Source organism: Salvelinus namaycush, chromosome 41 (assembly GCF_016432855.1).
Source record: "Salvelinus namaycush isolate Seneca chromosome 41, SaNama_1.0, whole genome shotgun sequence".
Classification (NCBI taxonomy): Eukaryota; Metazoa; Chordata; class Actinopteri; order Salmoniformes; family Salmonidae; genus Salvelinus; species Salvelinus namaycush.
The window spans coordinates 2716636-2743175 of NC_052347.1; the positions used below are offsets into that span (position 1 = coordinate 2716636).

General features: G+C 42.2%; 1 protein-coding gene across 1 annotated transcript in view; it reads left to right on the forward strand.

The window, feature by feature from the left end:
• Window positions 1–4022: 4022 nt before the first annotated feature.
• Window positions 4023–26540, forward strand: part of LOC120033947 (deleted in malignant brain tumors 1 protein-like) — a 51605-nt gene continuing 29087 nt past the window's right edge. Inside the window, exons 1-3 of the mRNA XM_038980350.1 lie at window positions 4023–4248; window positions 4392–4706; window positions 7828–8148. Coding sequence (XP_038836278.1) covers window positions 4023–4248; window positions 4392–4706; window positions 7828–8148 — 862 coding nt within the window. The remainder of the gene's footprint in view (window positions 4249–4391; window positions 4707–7827; window positions 8149–26540) is intronic.

The following is a 26540-nucleotide window of genomic DNA, read 5'->3' on the forward strand; positions in this document are numbered from 1 at the left end:
GGGAGGTGGAATAACCCGCACCGGGCTATGTAGGCGAACCGGAGACACCATGCGTAAGGCTGGTGCCATGTAAGCCGGCCCGAGGAGACATACTGGTGGCCAGATATGTAGAGCCGGCTTCATGGCACTTGGCTCAATGCTCAATCTAGCCCTACCAGTGCGGGGAGGTGGAATAACCCGCACCGGGCTATGAACACGTACAGGAGACACCGTGCGCTCTACTGTGTAACACGGTGTCTGCAGTACTCCCGCTCTCCACGGTTAGCCTGGGAAGTGGGCACAGGTCTCCTACCTGCCCATGGCCCACTACCTCTTAGCCCCCCACCAAGAAATTTTTGGGGTTTCTTCATGGGCTTCCGTGCTAGCCGTGTACCTTCATATCTCCGGTCTTGAGCTTGATTCTCCGGCTTCCAGCCACGTCTCCTTGCTGCCTCCTCATACCACCGCTCCTGGGCTGTGGCTGCCTCCTTCCACTCACGAGAGCCGTGATATTCTCCAGTTTGCGCCCAGGGTCCCTTTCCGTCCAGTATTTCCTCCCATGTCCAGAAATCCTCCTTATTCCTGTAATCCTGCGTTTGTAGTTGCTGCTTTTTCCCCCGTTGCTTGATCCTTTGTTGGTGGGTGGTTCTGTAACGGCTGCTCTCCTCCTCTTCGTCTGAAGAGGAGAAGCATGGGTCGGACCAATACGCATCGAGGTATGCAGTCATAATTTATTTATTTAAATGATAGACGAACACGAAACACTTGAGAATTTACAAAATAACAAACGCAGTCAACAGACCTGGACACGAACTTACATATAACGTGAAGAACGCATGAACAGGAAACAGACTACATACAAAACGAACAAACGAACAAACGAATACCGAAACAGTCCCGTGTGGCATAACATACAGACACTGACACAGGAGACACCCACCCACAACAAACAATGTGAAAACACCTACCTTAATATGACTCTCAATCAGAGGAAATGAAAACCACCTGCCTCTAATTGAGAGCCATATCAGGTCACCCTTAAACAAACATAGAAACACATAACATAGACTACCCACCCAAACTCACGCCCTGACCGTCAAACACATACAAAATAACAGAAAACCGGTCAGGAACGTGACAAAACTAATACTCTTAGTAAAAGTATTTATCTTCAACTCGCAATTTGTGAGTTCCATTTGATTAGATAGATTGAAATTGTATGTTAAACATCACAGCATAGTTGAAAGATATATGGTGCATAGACATCCAAAGAGGGTGGCCAGAAGAGATAGGTGGGATGGGCTGAGGGAAGCTGAGGTTAGGGATGTGGAATTGGAGTGAAGTTGCCGGGCCAGTGGGAGTGAAGTTGCCGGGCCAGGGATAGAATGACGGTCAAAGATAAAAGTTTAAAAAAATAAAAACATAATGAAAAGTGTGGCAGTGTTACAGTTAATGCCGGTTTGCCTGAGGCTGATGCCGTGCAGGTGTTTGTACACATGCAATATACTCACACTGTGTGTGTATAGTGGTTTAGTAGTGGTTCCTTTGCAGCAATTTGACCATGAAGGCCTGATTCACACGGTCTCCACTGAACAGTTGATGTTGAGCTGTGTCTGTTACTTGAACTCTGTGAAGCATTTATTTGGGCTGCAATTTCTGAGGCTGGTATCTAATGGACTTGTCCTCTGCAGCAGAGGTAACTCTGGGTCTTCTTTTCCTGTGGCGGTCCTCATGAGAGCCAGTTTCATCATAGCGCTTGATGGTTTTTGCGACTGCACTCGAAGAAAGTTCTTGACATTTTCTGCATTGACTGACATTCATGTCTTAAAGTAATGATGGACTGTCGTTTCTCTTTGCTTATTTGAGCTGTTCTTGACATAATATCGACTTAGCCCTATTTAGTAAAAGACCATCTTCTTTATATCACCCCTATACCACAACACAACTGATTGTCTCAAACGCATTAAGAAGGAAAGATTTATTTTATTATTTCCACAAATGAAATTTTAACAAGGCACACCTGTTAATTGAAATGCATTCCAGGTGACTACCTCATGACACTGGTTAAGAGAATGCCAAGAGTGTGCAAAGCTGTCATCAAGACAAAGGGTGGCTACTTTGAAGAATCTCAAATATAAAATCTATTTTGATTTGTCTAACGCTTTTTGATTACCACATGGTTCTATATGTGTTATTTCATAGTTTTGATGTCTTCGCTACTATTATACAAAACGTTGTATCAAGTCTGCCGAAATGTGCCTAATTGCTTTCTTATTACATTTACAAGTTCATAACTGTGCACTCTCTTCAGACAATAGCATTTTTTCACTGTAATAGCTACTTTAAATTGGACAATGCAGTTAAACTACCACGCAAAGTGTAGTTAAAATATCTGAATTCAAATCTTCTTTTCGGTAGTTATTTACTATTTTGCCATGCAGCTAACAGTGTAGTTAGCTACTAGAACCCATCAGCTTTTGCTTTATCTCCCGAACAACTGGGCTAGGCCGATGCACTTTCTCTCTGGCTGTCACACAAATCAAATCAAATGTATTTATATAGCCCTTCTTACATCAGCTGATATCTTAAAGTGCTGTACAGAAACCCAGCCTAAAACCCCAAACAGCAAGCAATGCAGGTGCAATGCAGGCCAGACTACACTCAATCATATGACCCACTGAAGAGATGAGTCTTCAGTAAAGACTTAAATTTGAGACCGAGTCTGCGTCTCTCACATGGGTAGGCAGACCATTCCATAAAAATGGAGCTCTATAGGAGAAAGCCCTGCCTCCAGCTGTTTGCTTAGAAATTCTAGGGACAATTAGGAGGCCTGCGTCTTGTGACCGTAGCATACGTGTAGGTATGTACGGCAGGACCAAATCGGAAAGATAGGTAGGAGCAAGCCCATGTAATGCTTTGTAGGTTAGCAGTAAAACCTTGATCTCCCTACACTGTTAACATCTGACTCTAGAGTTATGTGTTCTTCCAGTCATCCATTTTATATCAGGAAATAACGTAAGTCAACATCAAGTGGGGAAACTTTTTCATTAAATAAAGTTTTGAGAGTCATTCATAGCTTTTTTGCAGAAAGCAGGATTAGCTGATTTTAGAAGAGGGCTATATTGTGAGATTTTTTTTTTTTTTTAATGAAGCTTAATCTGTATACTAAGCAGTTGGTCTGTGATAGTCTGGCAAATGTTAACCACAACAAGTTATCTACGGTACATGACACATACATCTCTCACAGGGCAGTTTCACAAAGGAAATCCTTGAGCTCAATATAGACATAACCATCCGGCTTTACAAATGGTTTATATACCACAACAGCATATGCAAATTATGTTTGCTTGCTGGGTTTACATTTAAAGTTGTTTATAAATGTGTCAATAACAATCTATATATAGCTTACTTAACATTTATACATGTAATAATAACATTTATTAAATGGTGAGCAAACGTATATTTAAAAATGTATGAATTTTTTTACTGGACATTATTATAAGGTGTTATCCATTTAGAAATGACAACCTCAGTAAATGTTTGTTTAATTGTAATGTTTTGGTTGTCTGTGTTTATTTATATTTATTATGGATCCCCATTAGCTGCTGCCAAGGCTACTCTTCCTGGGGTCCAGCAAAATTAAGGTAGTTATACATTTTTTTAAACATTACAATACATTCATAACAGATTTCACTGTGTTTCTCCCCAACAGCTCATCAAATGGTGTTATCTTCATTGGCAGGTAAGTGTTCATTTACATGTGAACACAAGTCTCAAAAAGGTTTTAAATACTTTTAATATGCTGTTAAAGTCCTAAAAGGTTAAGAAACACATTTGTAACAACTTTTAATAGAACAGCTTTGACAATACTGAATGTGTTAAATTGCTTATTTGATTATTAATCATTATTAATTATTTTTTCCGATCGTCTCTTTTCCTCTTTGTGAGCTGGTGAAGAGATCAGGCTGGTCAATGGCACTAGTCGCTGCTCGGGGACAGTAGAGATTCTTTACAAGGGCCAGTGGGGACGAGTGTGTGGCCAGATGTGGGACGTAAACGATGCCAATGTGGTGTGTGGCCAGCTGGGCTGTGGGAGAGCTGTGAGTGTCCAAGGTAGTGCCCACGTAGGTCAGGGCAGTGGTGGCAGGCCCACTTGGCTGGATGATGTTGGGTGTAAAGGCACTGAGAGCTCCCTCACAGAATGCTCACATGGAGGATTGAAACACCATGACTGTTTACAGGCTCAAGATGCCAGAGTTGTCTGCTCAGGTAAGAAAAGTCCCTTTGTTGCTATTGCGGTTGATAAAAGTCGAAATAGCTTGATTTTAGTTGTGTCAACTTGGTATCGATTTTGTTGAATATTATACTGTAAGGTTTCCATTTCCTCTTTACTTTTCTTATTTCATTCCTAGTTAAACCTAATATCAGACTGGTCAATGGGAGTGACCTCTGCTCTGGGAGGGTGGAGGTCTATCAAACTGGTCACTGGCGAACCGTGTGTGACGAAGTGTGGGACTTGAATGATGCTGCTGTGGTTTGCAGACAGCTTGGCTGTGGGAGAGCTGATAGGGCCCCAGAGAGGGCCTACTTTGGTCAGGGCAGTGGGCCCATCTGGCATGATGATATTGGCTGCTCTGGCACGGAGTGCTCCATCACACAGTGCTCACACACAAGAGGAGGAACACATAACTGTAAGCATGGTAACGACGCAGGTGTTATTTGTTCAGGTAAGGGAGTCTCTTTGCCTTGTCTAGGCTTGAGTTTTATCAGCATTTGGTTTGAATGGTTTGAATTGTGCAGAAAGGTCTCGTCATAAAGTAAATCCTAAAAAGCATATCACTGCAGTGTTGTAGCCTGCTCTGCCACCTAGTGCAGAGTTGACCGTTGCACAAAGAAACTTAACCCAGGCCTGACTTGGTGCTACTTGACCAGATGGGGGCAGCCTAGAACAGAGCATGTGTCTAAGACAGTATGAAGACCAGATAGGTTGGGATTGTTTCCTCACTAAACTACATCTCTTTGACCAACAGGTGTTGTCTTGCAGAAGCCTTCACTCTCCACAGACCCGTCCTATTCTGCCTTCTTGCATGGAGAGGAGGTCCAACTCACCTGCACTCTTCCATCCCGTATCCTCTGTAATGCTGTGGAATTCATCTTCTATCTGAATGGAGACTCGGTTATGAATGTGACCGTTGGCTCCTCACAGCCCAGGGCTACTTTAGCAAAGTTTAAGATGGACGATTCACACCAGGGCAGTTACAGCTGTCTCTACAGAACCCTCTCCAACAGCCAAGAGATCAGCTCCCCTTACAGCAACGTTACTAAAGGTGAGGTGGTAGTTGGGAACAGGTGTTGCTTAATCTACAGTGAGCTCCAAAAATATTGGGACAGTGACAAACATGTTGTTTTGGCTCTGTACTCCAGCACTTTAGATTTGAAATGATACAATGACTGAGGTCAAAGTGCAGACTGTCAGCTTTGATTTGAGGGTATGTTCATTCATATCGGGCGAACCGTTTAGAAATTACAGCCCTTTTTGTATCTAGTCCCCCCATTTTAGGGGACCAAAAGTATTGAGACAAATTCACTTATACAGTATATGTAATAAAGTAATCAAAAGTTTAGTATTTGGTCCCATATTCCTAACATGCAATGATCACATCACGTTTGTGACTCTACGCACTTGGATGCATTTGCTGTTTGTTTTGGTTGTGTTTCAGATTATTTTGTGGGGTATGATATTTGTGCATCTAACTTTCTCACTCAACATTATTCACGATATATTCAGGACTAGCCGTAATCATGGTAAAACATTAATGTAGAAGTTTTTAGAAACATATTATATTCTTATTTACAATAAAAGTACATCGAAAATGACGCAATACATTATTTACCATTCATTTCTATTGGGCACAAAATAATCTGAAACATAACCAAATGCATCCAACAAATGTGTACAGGAAGCTTGATGTAGTCACCAACAGTGCTATGAATATGGGACCAAATACTAAACTTTTGACTACTTTAAAAAAAAACATATGCAGCACCAGTCAAAAGTTTGGACACATCTACTCATTCAAGGGTTTCTTTATTTTTACTATTTTCTACATTGTAGAATAATAGTGAAGACATCAAAACTATGAAATAACACATATGGAATCATGTAGTAACCAAAAAAAAGTGTTAAACAAATCAAAATATATTTTATATTTGAGATTCTTTGCACACTCTTGGCATTCTCTCAACCAGCTTCATGAGGTAGTCACCTGGAATGCATTTCAATTAATATGTTTACCTTGTTAATTTGTGAAATGTATTTCCTTCTTAATGCGTATCAGCCAATCAGTTGTGTTGTGACAAGGTAGGGTTGGTATACAGAAGATAGCCTATTTGGTAAAAGACCAAGTCCATATTATGGCAAGAATAGCTCAAATAAGCAAAAATAAATGACATTTCCAGAACTTTGAAAGTTTCTTCAAGTGCAGTCGCAAAAACCATCAGGCACTATGATGAAACTGGCTCTCACAAGGACCACCGCAGGAAATGAAGTCCCAAAGTTACCTCTGCTGTAGAAGACACGTTCATTAGAGTTAACTGCACCTCAGATTGTAGCCCAAATAAGTTCTTTACAGAGTTCAAGTAACAGACACATCTCAACATCAATTGTTCAGAGGAGAATGTGTGAATCAGGCCTTCGTGGTCAAATTGCTGCAAAGAAAACACTACTAAAGGACACCAATAAGAAGAGACTTGCTTGGGCCATGAAACACAAGCAATGTACATTAGACCAGTGGAAATCTGTCCTTTGGTCTGATGAGTCCAAATTTGAGATTTTTTGTTCCAACCGCCATGTCGTTGTGAGACGCAGATTAGGTGAACGGATGATCTCTGCATGTGTGGTTCCCACCGTGAAGCATGGAGGAGGATGTGTAACTGTGTGCTTTGCTCGTGACACTGTTGGTGATTTATTTAGAATTCAAGGCACACTTATCCAGCATCGCTACCACAGCATTTTGCAGCGATACGCCATCCCAACTGGTTTGCGCTTAGTGGGACTATCATTTGTTTTTAAAGAGGACAATGACCCAACACACCTCCAGGCTATTTGAACAAGAAGGAGAGTGATGGAGTGCTGCATCAGATGGCCTGGCCTCCACAATCACCCGACGTCAACCCAATTGAGATGGTTTGGGATGAGTTGGACCGCAGAGTGAAGGAAAAGCATCCAACAAGTGCTCAGCATATGTGGGAACTCCTTCAAGACTGTTGGAAAATAATTCCAGGTGAAGCTGGTTGAGAGAATGCCAAGAGTGTGCAAAGCTGACATCAAGGCAAAGGATGGCAACTTTGAAGAATCTCAAATATAAAATATATTTTGATTTGTTGAAAACTTTTTTGGTTACTACATGATTTCTTATATGTTGTTTAATAGTTTTGATGTCTGCACTATCATTCTTCTATGTAGAAAATAGTGAAAATAAAGAGAAAACCCTTGAATGGTACTGTATGTGAATTTGTCCCAATACTTTTGGTCACCTAAAATGGGACTATGTACAAAAAGTACTATAATTTCTAAACGGTTCACCCGATACGGATGAAAATACCCTCAAATTAAAGCGGACAGTCTGCACTTTAACCTCATATTCACTGTGTTGGAGTACAGAGCCAAAACAACAAAACATGTGTCACTGTCCCATTACTTTTGAAGCTCACTGAATATATTTAAGATTCAGAGCCTTGATAGAGATGAGAGACTGATTACCTTGTCCATCACACACATATTTCTCAGTTTCAAGGTGTGAATATGGAATCACATTACAGTCATATTGCTATTTACTTTCTTCCAAGTGGTCCTGCTACAGCCCAACATCTCTCTCAGTCCTCCAAATGGAGGGATGTTTTGGGAACCTCATGGGCCAGAGGTGATCAGGGGCCACAGCTTCTCCATCATCTGCTCCATTCATCCACAGTATCCTGGAGGCCTTTTCTATCTGGACTTCTCTGGGTCCAACAGAACCGAGACTACGCCAGCAGTCAACCACTCTGCCTGCTTCCACTTCCCTGTTGCAGAGTATAAAGACCAGGGGAAATACAGCTGCAGCTATGGAGTCAACATCTCCACCCGGTCATTCAGGTCGGCTAATAGTGAACTAGCTGTCACCATTAGAGGTAAAATAACACATGCTTTACATTTTTTTATTTAAAATAGCTTTTACATGAGAGAAAAATCATAGTATTGTAAAATGATTCATAATCCTTCATATCACTGTTTTTTGGTTTTTATATCCTATGAATTTGCCATCTACAAGTCTTGATCTGTAGGTCTAAACCTTGAAATACCTACCTTTTCCTCAGCATCTATGGTCCCCATCATTGTCTCTGGAGGGACTGGTGGACTAGCACTCCTGTTTCTGCTTCTGCTTGTCATCTGTCTAGTCAGCAGGAGGACAAGGAGGAGCAGCAAGCCATCTACAGAGACTGACCAGAGAGAATGTAAGTGATATCACTATACTGTAAACTCAAATTTGTCCCAAAGAATTTGTTGATATCATTTTGTTTGTAAGGCTTTTTTATTCCCTTGGGTTATTCCCTTCTTGCGAATATTCACGAGCAAACTTTTATGCAACAGGTATTGACAACAGACACAACAGAGGGGAGGACAACGAAGAGGGAGAGGACTATGTGAATGTTGAAAACATCTGTTACGAGAGAGGTCTAGAGGACTATGTGCATTTTGAAAACGTCTGTTACGAGAGAGGTCTGGAGAGAGGGAAGAGGGAAAATAAGAATGAGGAGGAGAAAGGGCACAGCTATGGGAAATCAGAGGATGTATATGACAACAAAGAGGAAAACACTCATGGAAAAATGAACAGTGAAGATGATGAAGAAGATTACGTTAATGTCTCCGCTCAGGACAATGCTGTAACACAGGCAGGCGCATCAGCTGGGTATAGCTCAAGATCAAAAATGTAAAAATAGGCTGCAAAAAAAGTTGACTAAAATCATTCCAATCCTGCATTAAAATGCAACAGCTGTTTAGCGGAACGATTGGCTAGCTTTGGGAACATGCAGAAATGTGCTTGGAGAGAAGCTGCCAGCCTGTCTACCTTTCTCTCAGCATTGAGCAGAGACAGTACCCGACAGTTTGCTTGAGGTCAGCTATTTAGTCAGTGCGCTGATTGCTTTGAATTTGATGTTGTCATTTGAACTTGGCCTTGTAAGCCTCGCAGCCAGCTGTTTTATGCGCCGGCTACTTATACATTGATGTTGGCATAGGCGGTGCATCCAGTAGGCTAGGGGAAGATAAGCTTCCCCTAAAGTAAATTGAATTAAATTTGCTATAGCTTTTTTTTATTTTACTAGGCAAGTCAGTTAAGAACAAATTCTTACTTACAATGACGGCCTAATAATTACTTGTGCCTTATACAGAGATAAATAACATCATTACAAATACTACACCAGAGAATATAATGATTTCACCACAGAGGATCCTTAGCTTCTTTTAAAAATGAGCTGTTGATTGTTTTAACACTTTTCACACTTAACAACAAACGGGTGTGGTCATTCTAAAGTATGGTCCCTGGAGCTACGATCAAACCGGTTTGATTAGAACACTTATTTAGAACGTCCAGTTTCGATTGACGCAACAGTCAGCATTTGAGCTAGCCACACTGTTTTTTTCACAGAAACATTTTTCAAAAGCACAGTCCTTACAAAGTTATGTCCTGAATGTGACAAGTTCATTTTTGGATGCAATGTTCAGACTTTCACAGAAGTAGCAACAGCATAACACAATCATCCAACCCGGAAAATGTAAGCTACATTAGTCCTAGCGCTAACACCATGCCCAAACCGCGTGCGCCATCATGTGCAAATTGATTTTGTCCCCCCACACCAAACGCGATCACGACACGCAGGTTGAAATATCAAAACAAACTCTGAACCATTCTATTGATTTGGGAACAGATCAAAAGCATTAAACATTTATGGCAATTTGGCTAGCTTGCAGTTGCTATTTAGATAGCTAGCTTGCTGTTGCTAGCTAATTTGTCCTGGGATATACACATTGTTATTTTTCCTGAAATGCACAAGGTCCTCTACTCCGACAGTTAATCCACACACAAAACGGTCAACCGAATTGTTTCTAGTCATCTCTCCTCTTTCCAGGCATTTTCTTTTTTGGACTCTATATGGCGATTGGCAACTAACTTTCATAAAGTGTATTACCACAACCGACCTCCGTTAATCTTTCAATCACCCACGTGGGTATAACCAATGAGGAGATGGCACGTGGCATATGCTTCTAAAAGCCAATGAGGAGATGGGAGAGGCAGGACTTGCAGCGCTTTCTGCGCCACAAATAGGAACAACTTCTATTTTAGTGCCTGGCAACGCAGACGCTCGTTGGCGCAATGATTGAATAACATGTATGTATACATTTATTTTGCAACGCTGGCGTCATTCTGAGGAACTGAGGAAATATTGACGCAACAATATTTAGATAACTCTCGGCTGACAAAAACCACAATATGTGTTACCTAATAGAAATTACTATTTATAATTCATCACATCACGGGTCAGCTCAACATTGATTGAAATAATTGAGTAAAACACTTTCTAGAAATTAAAAGCAATCCGATGATGGGTAGTTTGTGCGCACCGCCATATTTGTTTTCGCATCAACCAAAGATAAGAGGGAACAAGATGATTGTTCTGTTTGCTGTACGCATGTTGAAGGGGGTGTGTCGTCTACGATCATTCACATCCCTTCATTCGCTTCCAGAAGTTTACCCGAAAGATGAGTGAACCATTCCTTCACCTCATTATAACATCTTTGGTCTGTCAGACCAGAATGCATTGTATAATGTCAACAAACATGGCGCCACACATAGCTGGAAAATAGCTTAGCATTAGCTCATTATAATCAGTACAACCTTAAAAATGATTCTACACACATAGGTGTCCATTACAATCTGTGCAATAATCGGAATGCATTATTTGTCAGCAGTACTTGAAAACATATGAATACAACTGTAAATACATTATGCTCCATACATACTGTATGCTACAGTAGAAACGAAAAAACACGATATACAGAAAGGCACTTACTTTGATAGGAACGTACACATGTCCAAAGTTATTATTTATAAGGAAAACAACAAGGAAGGCCATGCGAGTGTCAGCCAGAAAATGTGCCAATTCGTGAAAAACTGCACACATCTGCATACTTGATCTGCGGAAACATTGGTGCAGTGTGTGGGATCCTCGAAATGTCCGGCTAAGTAAAGCCTCAAACATAAATTGCCCGCAACGCTGAAAGGAGCTACATCTATGCAAATTGATGAGGAGGCGGAACACACCTCAATTCAAACTGTTGTTAGAAAATACAACATGTTCTAAAATAGTTTGAAATTGACAAGTTGAAACATAGCCTATAGATAATTAACAGGCAGCGCGTGTTAACTGTCCTGTTGCGTAACAATCACATTTTGAAACAGTGAGTGCATTCTGACATCACATGCATAAAACAATTCATGTTGGGTCGACGGTTAGAGATATTCAAGAACTCATGTATAAAAAGGTTAAATGAGCAATTTTGGCAGTACGCAATTTGGCCAGGGGGCGGCAAATAGCCTACCAAATTGCTGATTGTTGAGTTGCAGCAGTCAGTGAAAATAAGTTTAATAGGTCTAGGCCTATATCAATATTTCAAAATACAATCATAGGAAAAACATAGTTTAGAAAGCAAATGGCTATTGCTGAAAAGAGAAGACAAAGAAAATACTCTAATCTGTCTCCAGTTATCAAAATTCTCAACTCCCAATTGAGCAAACAGTATCTTATAGGCACCAGAGGAGAGCACAGGGATGCAAACTGGTGAGGGCCCAAAAAGGTGACACTTTTTTTTGTTGCACAAACATGCAAAAAATCCCTGCTAGTGGGAAATGCAGGTTTTAACTAAATAAACAACAAAGAATATGATCTACACGATCAGTCTCTGTGTGTAAAATAAAGTGGTTAATGTGAACCTAATCCAATGTTACAGTTGAAGTCGGAAGTTTACATACACCTTAGCCAAATACATTTAAAACTCAGTTTCACAATTCTTGACATGTAACCCCAGTAAAAATTCCTTGTCTTAGGTCAGTTAGGATCACCACTTTATTTTAAGAATGTGAAATGTCAGACTATTAGTAGAGAGAATGATTTATTTCAGCTTTTATTTCTTTCATCACATTCCTAGTGGGTCAGAAGTTTACATACACTCAATTAGTATTTGGAAGCATTGCCTTTAAATTGTTTAACTTGGGTCAAATGTTTCGGGTAGCCTTCCACAAGCTTCCCACAATAAGTTGGGTGAATTTTGGCCCATTCCTCCTGACTGAGCTGGTGTAACTGAGTCAGGTTTGTAGGCCTCCTTGCTCGCACATGCTTTTTCAGTTCTGCCCACAAATTTTCTATAGGATTGAGGTCAGGGCTTTGTGATGGCCACTTCAATACCTTGACTTTTTTATCCTTAGCCATTTTGCCACAACTTTGGAAGTATGCTTGGGGTCATTGTCCAAGCCGAAGACCCATTTGCGACCAAGCTTTAACTTCCTGACTGATGTCTTGAGATGATAGTTCAATATATCAACATCATTTTCCTACCTCATGATGCCATCTATTTTGTGAAGTGCACCAGTCCCTCCTGCAGCAAAGCCCCCCCACAACATGGTGCTGCCACCCCCGTGCTTGACGGTTGGGATGGTGTACTTCGGCTTGCAAGCCTCCCTCTTTTTCCTCCAAACGTAACGTTGGTCTTTATGGCCAAACAGTTATATTACTGTTTCATCAGACCTTTTTTTCTCGAAAAAGTACGATCTTTGTCCTCATGTGCAGTTGCAAACCGTAGTCTGGCTTTTTTATGGCGGTTTTGTAGCAGTGGCTTCTTCCTTGCTGAGCGGCCTTTCAGGTTATGTCGATATAGGACTCGTTTTACTGTGGATATAGATACTTTTGTACCTGTTTCCTCCAGCATCTTCACATGGTCCTTTGCTGTTGTTCTGGGATTGATTTGCACTTTTCCCACCAAAGTATGTTCATCTCTAGGAGACAGAACGCATCTCCTTCCTGAGCGGTATGACGGCTGCGTGGTCCCATGGTGTTTATACTTGCGTACTATTGTTTGTACAGATGAACGTGGTACCTTCAGGCATTTGGAAATTGCTCCCAAGGATGAACCAGACTTGTGGAGGTCTACAATTTTTTTATGAGGTCTTGGCTGATTTCTTTTGATTTTCCTATGACGTCAAGCAAAGAGGCACTGAGTTTGAAGGTAGGCCTTGAAATACATCCACAGGTACACCTCCAATTGACTCAAATGATGTCAATTAGCCTATCAGAAGCTTCTAAAGCCATGACATCATTTTTGGGAATTTTCCAAGCTGTTTAAAGGCACAGTCAACTTAGTGAATGTAAACTTCTGACCCACTGGAAAAGTTAAATAATCTGTCTGTAAATAATTGTTGGAAAATTACTTGTGTCATGCACAAAGTAGATGTCCTAACCAACTTGCCAAAACTATAGTTTGTTAAAACTTCTTATGGCTGCAGGGGCAGTATTGAGTAGCTTGGATGAAAAGGTGCCCAGAGGTGTCCAGAGTAAACTGCCTGCTCCTCAGTCCCAGTTGCTAATATATGCATATTATTATTAGTATTGGATAGAAAACACTCTGAAGTTTCTAAAACTGTTTGAATGATGTCTGTGAGTATAACAGAACTAATATGGCAGGCAAAAACCTGAGAAAAAAATCCAACCAGGAAGTGGGAAGTCTGAGGTTTGTAGGTTTTCAACTCATCGCCTATCAAATACACAGTGGGATATGGGTCAGTTTGCACTTCCTACGGCTTCCACTAGATGTCAACAGTCTGTAGAACCTTGTCTGATGCGTCTACTGTGAAGTGGGGCCGAAGGAGACGGGAATGAGTAAGGTCTACCATGAGCTGACCATGCTCTGACCATGTGCGTTCACATGAGGGAGCTTTGTTCCATCGCACTTCTGAAGACAATGGAATTCTCCGGTTGGAACTTTATTGAAGATTTATGTTAAAAACATCCTAAAGATTGATTCAATACATCGTTTGACATGTTTCTACTGACTGTTATGGAACTTTTTGACATGGTCTGCTTTTAGTGAACGCGCTTCCTGACTTTGGATTTGTTTACCAAACACGCTAACAAAAATAGCTATTTGGACATAAATGATGGACATTACCGAACAAAACGAACATTTCTTGTGGAAGTGGGAGTCCTGGGAGTGCATTCGGACGAAGATCAGCAAAGGTAAGATTTATTTATAATGCTATTTTTTACTTTTGTTGACTCCACAATTTGGCGGGTAACTGTATGGCTTCCTTTTGTGGCTGAACGCTGTTCTCAGGTTGTTGAATATTGTGCTTTTGCCGTAAAGCTTTTTTGAAATCTGACGCAGCGGTTGCATTAAGAACACGTGTCTCTTTAATTCTATGTAAAACATGTATCTTTCATCAAAGTTTATGATGAGTATTTCTGTTATTTGATGTGGCTCTCTGCAATTTCTCCTGATATTTTGGAGGCATTTCTGAACATGGCGCCAATGTAAAAAGAGGTTTTTGGATATAAATATGAACTTTATCACACAAAACATATATGTATTGTGTAACATGAAGTCCTATGAGTGTCATCTGATGAAGATCATCAAAGGTTAGTGATTAATTTTATCTCTATTTGTGCTTATTGTGACTCCTGTCTTTGGCTGGAAAAATGGCTGTGTTTTTCTGTGATTTTGCGGTGACCTAACATAATCGTTTATGGTGCTTTCGCTGTAAAGCCTTTTTGAAATCGGACACTGTGGTGGGATTAACAAGAAGTGTATCTTTAAAATGGTGTAACCTGTAAGAGAGCAGCACAAGCCATCATGAGTCATGATTCATCAACATCACCTGAAGCCTTGTGTAAAAAAAAGAGATGCTATGATATCCACAATACTCACTGAAACAGAACTGTCTAACTGCTGCTCAGGGTTAGCTGGCTGGCTTCACTCTGTCAAACTATTGGACAGCAATATTACAGACAGGAGAAAGAGACATTAGAAATGTATGAGTAAAATTATGGTAAGTAAGCAAGTTATAGGAAATATGTCTCAACTACCTTATTGGAGGAGCAATTTTATCAACAGGTTTTCTCTGCAACTCTATGGATCACCATGTCTCTATCCAGGGCCATTAGGATGTCCTTCTCGTTGGCCATCAGCATGAAGGCCTCTAGCTGTTCTTCTGAGAGAGTGCTCCTGAGTCTGCTCTTGATATACTTTAAGGTAGAGAAACTTCGCTCACAAGCTACCTGGGTAACTGAAAGGGTGAGTAGGAACTTGTATCCAAGGCCAAGGATATGGTAAGCATCAGTCAGCAGGTTGTACCGTCTCAGCATCTGGTAACAACACTGTGGACATTCTTTGCAGGATGAGCAGCATTTATTCTTCATTTCCATCTGGGCCATCCTCCACTGTCCTGGTCATGTATTCCTCCAATCCTGAACTTTTCAGTCTTTTCCACTGTACAGCGAGGCTTCCTCAGCTCACACTGCAAATTGTCAACAGTTGCTCAGCTATCAAATCGAAAGCAAACATTTGCTGAGCTCTTGAAGGGCTGTCTGTGGAAGTTTATAGGGTCCAGAAGGCCTAGGTCAGCATATAGAGTGCCATGAGACAGAAATCACCTGTGGATACTATGTGACTGTATCCATAATTTGATTGTGGACTTGAACTTTATAGGCACTCTCTGCCTCTGTCAAAGCTTCATCTTGAGCCATCTCTCCAGACATGATTTTCTTCTTTCTTGCCCTTTTCTGTGGCAGAGGGACTTCCTCCAGCTCTGTGTCCTCATCCTGTTCTTTGATCTTCTGATTTGGAAACTGAACAAATGGGTCTGTAGCTGCCTTAACAGTGTCAAAGTCTCTTGACATGCCTTTCAAGGTTTCCTGTGTAGCCACAACCATTCGATGTGCAGACAGGATGTCCATCCCACTTGTCTGCAGGTATTTGGACAGTGGGGACATGTTCTCAAATATCCAAATAAATATTTGAGCTGTCAGTATCGTCTCATACCATAGAAGAGCCGCAGTAAATCCTCTTGCCTTCACCCGAACAGTTGTCTTCATGTTGGCCTGTCCTTGGCTGATACGCTATGGCTGATAGTGTGAAGAGTAGTTCAAAATAGAGACCCTGGTCTGGTTTTCCAAAGGATTCAAAGACCTTCTTCAAAGCACTTTCCTTAGCCCACCAGCGTGTTCTTCCGATTGGAGATAGGCGTCTGTCGTGTGTCCTGGCTCTTCTTCTCCAACACATCCATCCTTTGATAGGATTCACGAAGTAACACAGCAATGTTGTTAAGGAGAGAAAACAGTGACCCACTTGCTAAGACAATTTCAGTTGTGTCAGACAAACCAGAAACTTCTTAGGGATAGGCGTTCCGTCAACGGGACAGTTGTAAATCATGCAGCGCCTTGTCACGATCGCAGATTTTAGAGAAACATCAAATGTCGGTACATATACAGTAAATGTCTTTTATCGGCTGAAAGCTTAAATTATTGTTAATATAACTGTACTGTCCAATTTACAGTAGCTATTACTCCAAAAAAATGCCATGCTATTGTTTGAGAGCTCCTAACAAAACACTTTTTTCCCCGCGATAGGTTTGATAAATTCACCTCTGAAGGTGTAATGTGTACTTAAATCAGAGCAAGATTTCAGAAGGTATCATCCAAAGGGTCCCAGAGATAACATGAAGTGACGTTTTGTCTGATAAAATCCTTTTTCATATCCTGAAAAGGTCCATATAGCATGCACGATCTGGTATTTCCACTCGTTCAATTTGCAACGAAAGGAATCTGTGAAAATCTAACCCTAAACGTTGTTTCAACCAGTCAAATCATGTTCGTATGTATTCCTCAGAGATCCTAGAACATAACCAGACTTCACTATATCATTAGGGGTGTAGTATATCCATGGCACGCAGATGACGCGGGGGGTCTTCACTTGATCGACTAACTTTGTCAAATAAGCACAAAGCTAGTTAGATCGCCAATGAGCTGGGCTTTACGGGAGTATACGGAAACCCTGTATCTGTCGCAAAATGTAACTGCTAACCTTTTGCGACAGCATGCCTTTTCCTTTTGGACAAAAATTATAAGAATATTCAGAGTCATGAAGTTAAAAAAACTGGTTGTTTTGCAACTGTTGAACTTATATGGCTACTAATACTGGAAAAGCTCAATCAAATTCCAAGTATACAAATTTGACAATATTCTTGCAGAAAAATGTAATATGAATGCAAATGTCTCCTTCATGATTTGCCCAAATGTACCTGGGTGACTTCACACAATGTTGTGTAGGTCGCTCATACGTCAAGTTATCCGTCTGAAACTTTGCACATACACTGGTGCCATCTTCTGGACACCATCGGAATTACAACTAGTGATGGCTAGAAGTGGGACCTTTCAAATCAATGTTTATTTGTCACGTGCACTCAATACGACATGTTTAGTAGACCTTACAGTGAAATGCTTACTTACAGGCTCTAACCAATAGTGCAAAAAAGGTATTAGGTGAACAATAGGTAGGTAAAGAAAGAAACAGTAAAAAGACAGGCTATATACAGTAGCGAGGCTATAAAAGTAGCGAGCCTACATACAGACACCGGTTAGTCAGGCTGATTGAGGTAGTATGTACATGTAGATCAAATCAAATTTATTTATATAGCCCTTCTTACGTCAGCTGATATCTCAAAGTGCTGTACAGAAACCCAGCCTAAAACCCCAAACAGCAAGCAATGCAGGTGTAGAAGCACAGTGGCTAGGAAAAACTCCCTAGAAAGGCCAAAACCTAGGAAGAAACCTAGAGGAACCAGGCTATGAGGGGTGGCCAGTCCTCTTCTGTCTGTGCCGGGTGGAGATTATAACAGAACATGACCAAGATGTTCAAATGTTCATAAATGACCAGCATGGTCAAATAAGAATAATCACAGTAGTTGTCGAGGGTGCAGCAAGTCAGCACCTCAGGAGTAAATGTCAGTTGGCTTTTCATAGCTGATCATTAAGAGTATCTCTACCGCTCCTGCGGTCTCTAGAGAGTTGAAAACAGCAGGTCTGGGACAGGTAGCACATCCGGTGAACAGGTCAGGGTTCCATAGCCGCAGGCAGAACAGTTGAAACTGGAGCAGCAGCACGGCCAGGTGGACTGAGGACAGCAAGGAGTCATCATGCCAGGTAGTCCTGAGGCATGGTCCTAGGGCTCAGGTCCTCCGAGAGAGAGAAAGAGAGAATTAGAGAGAGCATACTTAAATTCACACAGGACACCAGATAAGACAGGAGAAGTACTCCAGATATAACAAACTGACCCTAGCCACCCGACACAAACTACTGCAGCATAAATACTGGAGGCTGAGACAGGAGGGGTCAGGAGACACTGTGGCCCCATCCGATGATACCCCCGGACAGGGCCAAACAGGAAGGATATAACCCCACCCACTTTGCCAAAGCACAGCCCCCCACACCACTAGAGGGATATCTTCAACCACCAACTTACCATCCTGAGACAAGGCCGAGTTATAGCCCACAAAGATCTCCGCCACGGCACAACCCAAGGGGGGGGCGAAAAACCCAGACAGAAAGATCACGTCAGTGACTCAACCCACTCAAATGACGCACCCCTTCTAGGGACGGCATGAAAGAGCACCAGTAAGCCAGTGACTCAGCCCTTGTATTAGGGTTAGAGGCTGAGAATCCCAGTGGAGAGGGGGGAACCGGCCAGGCAGAGACAGCAAGGGCGGTTCGTTGCTCCAGAGCCTTTCCATTCACCTTCACATTCCTGGGCCAGACTACACTCAATCATATGACCCACTGAAGAGATGAGTCTTCAGTAAAGACTTAAAGGTTGAGACCGAGTCTGCGTCTCTCACATGGGTAGGCAGACCATAGATATGGTTAAAGTGACTATGCATATATGATGAACAGAGAGTAGCAGCAGCGTAAAAGAGGGGTTGGGGGGGTCACACAATGAAAATAGTCTTGGTAGCCATTTCATTACCTGTTCAAGAGTCTTATAGCTTGGGGGTAAAAGGTGTTGAGAAGCCTTTTTGTCCTAGACTTGGCACGCCGGTACCGCTTGCCATGCAGTAGTAGAGAGAACAGTCTGACTGGGGTGGCTGGGGTCTTTGACAATTTTTAGGACCTTCTTCTGACACCGCCTGGTATAGAGACCCTGGATGGCAGGCAGCTCAGCCCCAGTGATGTACTGGGCCGTACGCACTACCCTCTGTAGTGCCTTGCGGTCAGAGGCCGAGCAATTGCCATACCAGGCAGTGATGCAACCAGTCAGGATGCTCTCGATGTTGCAGCTGTAGAACCTTTTGAGGATCTGAGGACCCATGCCAAATCTTTTTACTTTCCTGAGGGGGAATGGCATTGTCGTGCACTCTTCACGACTGTCTTGGTGTGTTTGGACCATTCTAGTTTGTTGTTGATGTGGACACCAAGGAACGTGAAGCTCTCAACCTGCTCCACTGCAGCCCAGTCGATGAGAATGGGGGCGTGCTCGGTCCTCCTTTTCCTGTAGTCCACAATCATCTCCTTAGTCTTGGTTACGTTGAAGGATAGGTTGTTATTTTGGTACCACTCGGCCAGGTCTCTGACCTCCTCCCTATAGGCTGTCTCGTCATTGTCGGTGATCAGGCTTACCACTGTTGTGTCATCTGAAAACGTAATGGTGTTGGAGTTGTGCCTGGCCATGCAGTCGTGGGTGAACAGGAAGTACAGGAGGGGACTGAGCACGCACCCTTGGGGAGCTCCAGTGTTGAGGATCAGGAGGATTCTGTTGCCTTTCAAAGATGGTGGTAGAAGGGGAAAAAATGTTGTTTTTTTCTTTGTATTTTCTTCTACCAGATCTATTGTGTTATATTCTCCTACATTAAATTCACATTTCCACAAACGTCAAAGTGTTTCCTTTCAAATGCTACCAAGAATATGCATGTGCTTGCTTCAGGGCCTGAGCTACAGGCAGTTAGATTTGGGTATGTCATTTTAGGCGAAAATTGGGGAAAAAGGGGGCTATCCCTAAGAAGATTTATTTTAAGGACATGTGCATAGCACCATACATGCACTTGATTGGGGGACTTTGAGAATAACAGAGTAGAGAAGTTGTTACGAACCTCTTTGGCCCTGCAGTCTAGGGGGGATGGAAACGAGACCCGCAACATATCTCATGCAAATAATAATAGTGAAAAGGAATAGTGAGAACTAATAACAGACAACCTAAATCTACCGTCAAACACTTATGGTTTATTTGTTAAACACACGGTACAGGGGGGGGGGGCTGAGCTGGACCCAAGGACAGAAATAATAAATATCCAAAAACCCCCAAGCTAGTCTTACTTGCTTCAATAACCACTAGCTAACTAACCAATAAAATACAGTGGGTGGTCCACCCAATTATAACTAAGGTTCTTAGACAATGTTTTCCTACGGCTAATGTATGCCCATGGGCAACTTGTCTTGGTATCCCCTTTTCCCACCAACAAACAAACAGTCATACACCACAACAATACATACTCACATAATAACGGACAAATGTGACATGTAGGTGCAAAAACAAAAGAGAGATGGCTCCGGAGACAACTGATTGTGATTCTTTTAAACCAAGGGAAATGGGATGTGATTGGGTAAGGGAAAAGGAGCATGTGTGTCTTCAGATTGGCGACTGATGTTAGGATTTATGTTTATGCACTATAGGCTGTTAGCATATTGGTTGAAGAAGAATATTGTTTTGTTACACACACACACAAACAATACAGAGGGGGGTGTGTGTGTAGGTGTAAGGACTGACCAACACCGGCCATAAAAGCTGTGGACAGTCTGGAGAGGGGAGGGGTGCATCTCTCTAGACCAACCAGGAGTTTAGAATACTGGACAATACCATATTAGGAACTGTTTCAGTGTAGAATCGACAGACACAAGAACGATCTAATCTACCCAGCAACCAGATGTGGACAAAAGGAACGCGCCAAGGGGCTTGGACAAGTTCGGGAGCCCACAAAGGAGGAGCAAGAGTATTAACCATGCTAAACCTCTACTATGATAGGCCAACTGGGCAAGTTGAGAATAAAATTGTTATAGTATAAAAACTACTATTTGAGTACATTCCACAGTTCTCTGATCTACCCTGCGCGGAGATACAGTGAACCCGTATATACGAAAATTGCATTTACCATTTATCGTCTGAGTTTAATTAAAATACTTAAAATATATTCGGTGACTATGAATCACATTTTGTCCTGATGCCAGATTTGAACTGACGCAAATCTCTTTCATGATGACTGCCACCTGTGATTAAGGCAGAAGGAGAGAAAACAAATACACACAGGATACCTGTATCCGTAACAGAAGTCCTTATATTTGCCCTGCATATTGGATGCTCCATCCGTAGCATTGCCAATGCACTTGCTCATGTCTAATTTTAGTTTATCCACGACATCTGTCAACAACTGGACAAATTACTGTCCAGTGGACACCTCAAGCCTCTCTTGTACAACGTCTGTCACAAATCTCACAATGACAGAGCACTGGTCTTGAGAAGTTATGCCCTGAGTTGTGTCGTTCTGGACAGAGAACATTCCAGCTTACTCAATTCCACTCTTGGATAATGCTCTGAATTGTGTGAATGTTGTTGACAGTATTTTTTGAGAGGAGTGTGATTAGAGAACCTCTGCCACTTGCCCCAGACTGATGTAGGTTCTTGCTTTTCTCAATGCATTCGGTGAGATGTTCTTTCAAGCAGACGTCATACTTTCCCAGCAGTATTATCATCTCCAAGAAATTACCGTGATTGATACTGGTGTCCTCTAATGTATACACAGCCTCAGACTGCATCCCCCTGTCACTGAGCCCCCTCTTGCCAATGACTTTCACTATGTCTATGACACTTTCCAGCACCTGCCTTCTCCTGCGTACCTGCTCTATGTGGGCAGACACCTGACTGCCACGGAGCAGACTTTGAATGTTTGCTTTGGAGGACCTTAAAAAGTATGCCTCAGCACTAGTTCTGTGCATGTTTCTCTTCTCATGCTCTTCTACCCTTTGGTGAATCTTTCCAATCTGTTATTCCACTAATAAAAATACTGTTGTCAGTAGGCTTCGCAAATGCCATACAAATTGAACAGTATAACGCATGGCGTTCTTCATTGTATGACAGCTATTTCCGATTGGTGCCGTCTTTAAAACAGAAAACCATCTGTACCACAGAGTTTTTTGATTCCTACATAGGGTGGAAACAAAAACATGTTTTTAGGTCATCTGGCTTGGTTCTCTTGAAATAATCAAAAGTTGGTCTGGCATCCTGGCCTTCCCTGACTCTCTCTTCCACTGAAACTGGACTGGGCCTGTCATCAACCCCAAAGATCCTCTCTTCCACTGAAACTGGACTGGGCCTGTCATCAACCTCAAAGGTCCTCTCTTCCACTGAAACTGGACTGGGCCTGTCATCAACCTCAAAGGTCCTCTCTTCCACTGAAACTGGACTGGGCCTGTCATCAACCTCAAAGGTCCTCTCTTCCACTGAAACTGGACTGGGCCTGTCATCAACCTCAAAGGTCCTCTCTTCCACTGAAACTGGACTGGGCCTGTCATCAACCTCAAAGGTCCTCTCTTCCACTGAAACTGGACAGGGCCTGTCATCAACCTCAATGCTCACTTCCACTTTAACTGGACTGGGCCTGTCATCAACCTCAAAGGTCCTCTCTTCCACTGAAACTGGACTGGGCCTGTCAGCAACCTCAAAGGTCCTCTCTTCCACTGAAACTGGACAGGGCCTGTCATCAACCTCAATGCTCACTTCCACTTTAACTGGACTGGACCTATCATCAACCTGGATATGAATAAAATAATATATAAATTAACTAATAAAGGCCCAATTTAGAAAAACTACAAAAACACAGCAGCAGCCCCACTATTTCATATCAACACAACACATTTTTTTTGCGTGGCTTTACTCGCCGTTCACACCGGACTGTTGGGAGGATGATTTCAATGCGTTGTAAGAGGCGAAGTGGTAGGAACCGTGGCGATGAGGGTCATAGCTAGCAAATCCCTGTAGCCATATTCTCCCACACAAAATGTGAATTTGAGAGGGAACGGACTTGATTGGTTTTACAATATGTATACTATTTGCAACCAAAGGCTGTATAGACATGAAATAAAATGAGCTAATTAACGTTTGTATCTGTCTAATGCAATTTAGTGTTTAGAACGACAAGGCAAAAGCAATCAGAATCAAATTAAAATGCTTATTTTAACTAAGTAAAATTATACGACAGTAAATCACTGATACTCAAGTGATTGCCGTTTCCCACAAAACCCCACAGGACCGTCGAAATCTAGGCATTCAGAGCATTGCTAGGCATCAAATTTGAGTTTTTCCGCTAGCCGGTTTGAACACCCAGTTACTGTACGTCTTTACCTCAATTCATTCTTTCTGGTACATTTACACAGCAGTAGCTGACCAATAGTATTTGCATTTCACTCATAAATTCTGATTCAACATATTGTATTTGTAACACATTTAGGCACATATCTACCGCTTCGCCTGGACTGTCTTTGGCTTCGCTGTCCTCTCCGTCTACTCTTTCACCCGCGAACCGGGTTGTGGCATCTTCCTCTTGCCAGTTTAGCACTTCGATGTTGGCGTCGGTGGCACTGGTGCTAGTACTACTACTACCGAATAAGTCGGTTAGTGTTTTACATTTACTTGCATTTGAGTGAAGACTTTTGACTCTTTTGTCTCTTAACTTTTCAGCCCCACCCTTACATTTTTTACTCTGCTTTTCCATTTTCTATTGTAGCTAGTTTTCAAGCTGTCAGTGTGAGTGTGAGTGAGACAAAGGGGGCGGGGCTAAGGGTTGCATAGATGTTTGTTTGGAATAGACCAACGGGCCTAGGGGAAAGGGGGGGTTGGCCCGTCTCGCTCAACCTTCTGCCAACTTTTTTATTAGTAGTAAAAAATGTATAAGGCAGGCGGCCCTCCGGACCAGAGGTTGACCAGCCCGCCGGGAATTCTCCCAGTGATTCCGGTGGGCCAGTCCGCGACTGGATGTAGAGAAAGCAGAGCTCTCCAGTAGGTGTACCAAAACATTCAAGGACCATTTTCTAAAACGTGGGGTTACAAGTTGATCAACTTTCAAAGCAGAATTACTTTCCCATTGTTCCTCAACTGTAGTGTGGGGTATACCATTTTGTGTCTCTATCCAATGTAAAAAAAAAATAAATAAATAAATAAAAGTTCAATGTTACAACATAAGACCGAATTGAGGTGGTCGGTCACATATTTATGTACAGTTGTATTGAAGGTCATATTTCACGTGACACAAAGTCTGCGTGAATACATCACCTTTATATTTATTTTAAATTAACAATGTGTTCATTATGTTGACAGACCAAAAAAATAAAATGACGCAACTTAAATCAGTGGGTCCAACAAGTAATTATTTGCCAAAAACATAATGCTTTAATACAGTTCACTTTATGAAGTCTAATTTCAGTGTCCTTCAAGCCTCAGGTCAAATTGAAATGAATTCCTTTGATCTCACTAACAGGTATGTCTTTTTTAGAATTATGAATCTGCTTTAGGAACAGACTGCACTGAATTTGGCTTCTGTCACATGCACACGCACACAAAGCACACAAAGCACACACCAGCCACAAAGCACAAACCAGCCACAAAGCACAGAGTAAAACTCCACACCCTCAGGCTGAAATAAAAATGATAGATTTGACCCTTGCTCAACGTTTGGAAACTGGGCCTGCTGATGGGATCCCACCTGGCCTCCCCATGACGTTGGATGGGAATAAATACAGGATGGTATTTTCCTGTCGTAATGGAACTACTAAAACCCTGCCCCTTGACAGCAGGATCTAGTCACAGTCGTACTGGAACTACTAAAACCCTGTCCCTTGACAGTGGTCTCTAGCCACAGTCGGACTGGACCTACTAAAACTACTGGAACCCTTGACAGTGGTGTCTAGCCACAGTCGGACTGGACCTACTAAAACTACTGGAACCCTTGACAATGATGTCTAGCCACAGTCGGACTGGACCTACTAAAACTACTGGAACCCTTGACAGTGGTCTCTAGCCACAGTCGGACTGGACCTACTAAAACTACTGGAACCCTTGACAGTGGTGTCTAGCCACAGTCGGATTGGACCTACTAAAACTACTGGAACCCTTGACAATGATGTCTAGCCACAGTCGGACTGGACCTACTAAAACTACTGGAACCCTTGACAGTGGTGTCTATCCACAGTCGGATTGGACCTACTAAAACTATTGGAACCCTTGACAGTGGTGTCTAGCCACAGTCGGACTGGACCTACTAAAACTATTGGAACCCTTGACAGTGGTGTCTAGCCACAGTCGGACTGGACCTACTAAAACTATTGGAACCCTTGACAGTGGTGTCTAGCCACAGTCGGACTGGACCTACTAAAACTATTGGAACCCTTGACAGTGGTGTCTAGCCACAGTCGTACTGGACCTACTAAAACTACTGGAACCCTTGACAGTGGTGTCTAGCCACAGTCGTACTGGAACTACTAAAACTACTGGAACCATTGTCTAGCCACAGTCGTACTGGGCCTACTAAAACTACTGGAACCCTTGACAGTGGTATCTAGCCACAGTCGTACTGGACCTACTAAAACAAAGCCCCTTGACAGTGGTATCTAGCCACAGTCGTACTGGAACTACTAAAACCCTGCCCCTTGACAGTGGTATCTAGCCACAGTCGTACTGGAACTACTAAAACCCTGCCCCTTGACAGTGGTATCTAGCCATAATCGTACTGGAACTATTAAAACCCTGCCCCTTGACAGTGGTATCTAGCCACAGTCTTACTGGAAGTACTAAAACTACTGGAAGCCTTGACAACTGTTTTTTTTCCCTGGGTTTTTCATGCTCAACAGTTTCCCACTTGTATCAAGAATAGTCCACCACCCAAAGGACATCCAGGCAACGTGAGAAATTGGTTGAATGGTTGAATTCAGCTGGTGCTTTTGGGCCAGTTGCTCTCAAGGTCCACTCTATGGGTTGTGTGTTTGAATAAGAAAGCCTTCTAATGATTATTCTGGTTCACTGTGTGTTAGGTGAGTCCAGAATTTGGTGTCTAGTTTCTTAATTTGGAGTGCTAGGGGGAATCTCCTAAGTTTTGATCTACAGGCTAGGTTTGGGGCATTTTTACATACACATAGAAGATTTGTACAAAATTCCAGGTGTAAATTGTAAAGGAGGGGGCCAACATTAGGCTGCCATATAGAAGGACTGGAGTTATGACAGAGTCTGTAGACAGACCAAGGTAAGTATAGTTGGTGACCCAGAAAATATAAAAAACTATCGGCCTATATCGAATCTTCCATTCCTCTCAAACATTTTAGAAAAAGCTGTTGCGCAGCAACTCACTGCCTTCCTGAAGACAAACAATGTATACAAAATGCTTCAG